We start from the raw sequence: 2043 nt of genomic DNA, 5'->3' as shown, positions 1-2043 counted from the left end.
AGGAGAAGGGGTTTTGTTTCCTTAGAAAAAGAGACTTCTTGGTAATTTTTAATGTTTTAACCTTAAATGTATTTATTTTTGAGAGAGAGAGAGAGAGCGTGCGTGCGAGCACAAGCATGCATGAGTGGGGAAGGGGCAGAGAGAGAGAGAGACAGAGACAGAGAATCCCAAGCAGGCTCCCTGCTGTCAGTGCAGAGCCTCATGAGGGGCCAAACTCCCCAACTGTGAGATTGTGACCCGAGCTGAAATCCAGAGTCAGACGCTTTACTGACTGAGCCCCCCATGTGCCCTGAAGAGGGTCTTCTGGGAGGCCAGGCCTGACAGCTGTGATGGGTGTCAGGTGGCGAGAGGTTGTCAACATCTCATCTGCTCTTTTGTGACCCTGAAAAATTTAACTGTCAGTCTTCTCTGAAATATAAAGGTATCTTGTTTATTTAGAGGGAGGAGAAATGAAATACTGATAATACCCTAAAACTCCCAAGAAAAGGTGACACATGATATCTTAAAAACAAATAGTTTAATTTCATTTTTATCTGGGAAAAAAATACAACTTTAAAATGAAGTGACAAGCACTTTGACATGTCCTCATGTGTCATATTTTACGGTGCTACACTTACTCAAAATGGAAGATACAGAACCTTTATAAACTTCTGGAATCAAAATCCCAATTCAGATGAAAACAGATTGGTTATAAAATGTCATTTCACTAAATATTCCATTTTTGTTCTCTCATAGGGAGTATCTTATAGAAATACTATAAAATAAGGCAGACTTTTGGGAATTCAATTATAAAATTTTAGGAAAAAAGTGTTAGGTCTTAATTTCGTGTACTTCGGGGAGTACAAAGCCCGTCAGATGATTAGGGCAGTTTCAGACTCTGGTTTCTATACAGGAGCCTCTCTCTCCTTTCCTGCTCCAGACTCAGGTCCCCCCCGCCTCCCCATGGCTTTTCTCAATTAGCTTCAATCAGAAAAGAGTTTAACATACACAAATATTTCTGTAGTGCAGTAAAAATGTGTCATTTTATATTTTTAATTTGCATTATGAAAATAAGTCTGTACACCCAAGTAATACACATTTAACGCATATGAATCACGTGAATTTGGTCATGGCATTTAAAGTTGGCTTTGGCTTTGAAGTATTTTAAAATTCATAGAAAATATTGAACTTCTAATAAAATAAATAAACCATTTTAATGGATATTAATCAACTTCGAAATTTCTTTGTATCTAATAATCAACTTCAAAATTTCTTGCTATTTTTCATTTGCTACTCCGTTTCAAAAGAGAAGTCACGTTCAGTAGTGTTCCAGAGTGAGCGCCTGCACCTCCCAGGGTGAGGGGAAAGCTGCTGCCGCTCCCACTGCGGCCGGCGGGGGCAGCTGTGTGCACCGAGAAATCCGCCAAGGTCGCTCGCAGGGTCCGCCAAGGTCGCTGTGAGGAAAGCTGGCGCAAACCGGCTCGCCCGGGACTTTCCCGAGAGCCCCCGCGGCGGGCCGGCTGCAGACGAGGTCGCGCTTTGTGGCGATGGCGTCGGCTACGCAAGGCCGGCGGTGTCCCCGCGTGCGTTCCCAGGCTCTGCTCGGCCTAATACTGAAAGGACCGGGTCCGGGGGCGCGGCCGGGCCGAGCTGCGGGCGGCGACGCGCTATTCGGTGGGTGGTCGGAGGCTCCGCAGCTGCATTTCGTCCAGGCCTTTCCAGTATTTGAAGTTGTTGTCAAGATGCTGCATTAGCTCAGGCAGGTCCACGAAGGCTGGAGAGAAAGACGGGGATGTGACCCCCTCGCCGCCTCCGGGGAGCAGCTCAGGCCGAGGGGCAGGTGACGGCGGGTGTTTGCGCGCCAGGACAAGCGGCCGGAGGGAGGGACCTGGGGCTCCCGAGGCCAACTCCCTCCTCAGAGCCCCGCGGCCCCTCGGGGACCACACGGGGCTTCCAGCTCCGGGGGGGGACGCAGGAGGGGGCCCATCTGCTAAGGAGCATACGGAGCGCCGAAGCGGGGGGGGGGTCCCCACCTGTGGCCGTGACCCTGACGGCTCTCCATCG

At 49.1% G+C, this 2043-nt stretch overlaps 1 protein-coding gene across 1 annotated transcript in view; it reads right to left on the bottom strand.

Moving 5' to 3' along the window:
• Nucleotides 1-500: 500 nt before the first annotated feature.
• PDE8A (phosphodiesterase 8A) overlaps nucleotides 501-2043 on the bottom strand; it is a 168180-nt gene continuing 166637 nt past the window's right edge. The window contains exon 22 of the mRNA XM_077774262.1: nucleotides 501-1753. Within this exon, the coding sequence (XP_077630388.1) occupies nucleotides 1647-1753 (107 nt within the window). The 3' untranslated portion in view covers nucleotides 501-1646. The remainder of the gene's footprint in view (nucleotides 1754-2043) is intronic.

Source organism: Crocuta crocuta, unplaced genomic scaffold (genome assembly GCF_008692635.1).
Source record: "Crocuta crocuta isolate KB4526 unplaced genomic scaffold, BGI_CrCroc_1.0 scaffold7, whole genome shotgun sequence".
In the NCBI taxonomy this organism is placed as follows: Eukaryota; Metazoa; Chordata; class Mammalia; order Carnivora; family Hyaenidae; genus Crocuta; species Crocuta crocuta.
This window is presented reverse-complemented; position numbering and strand designations above follow the sequence as displayed.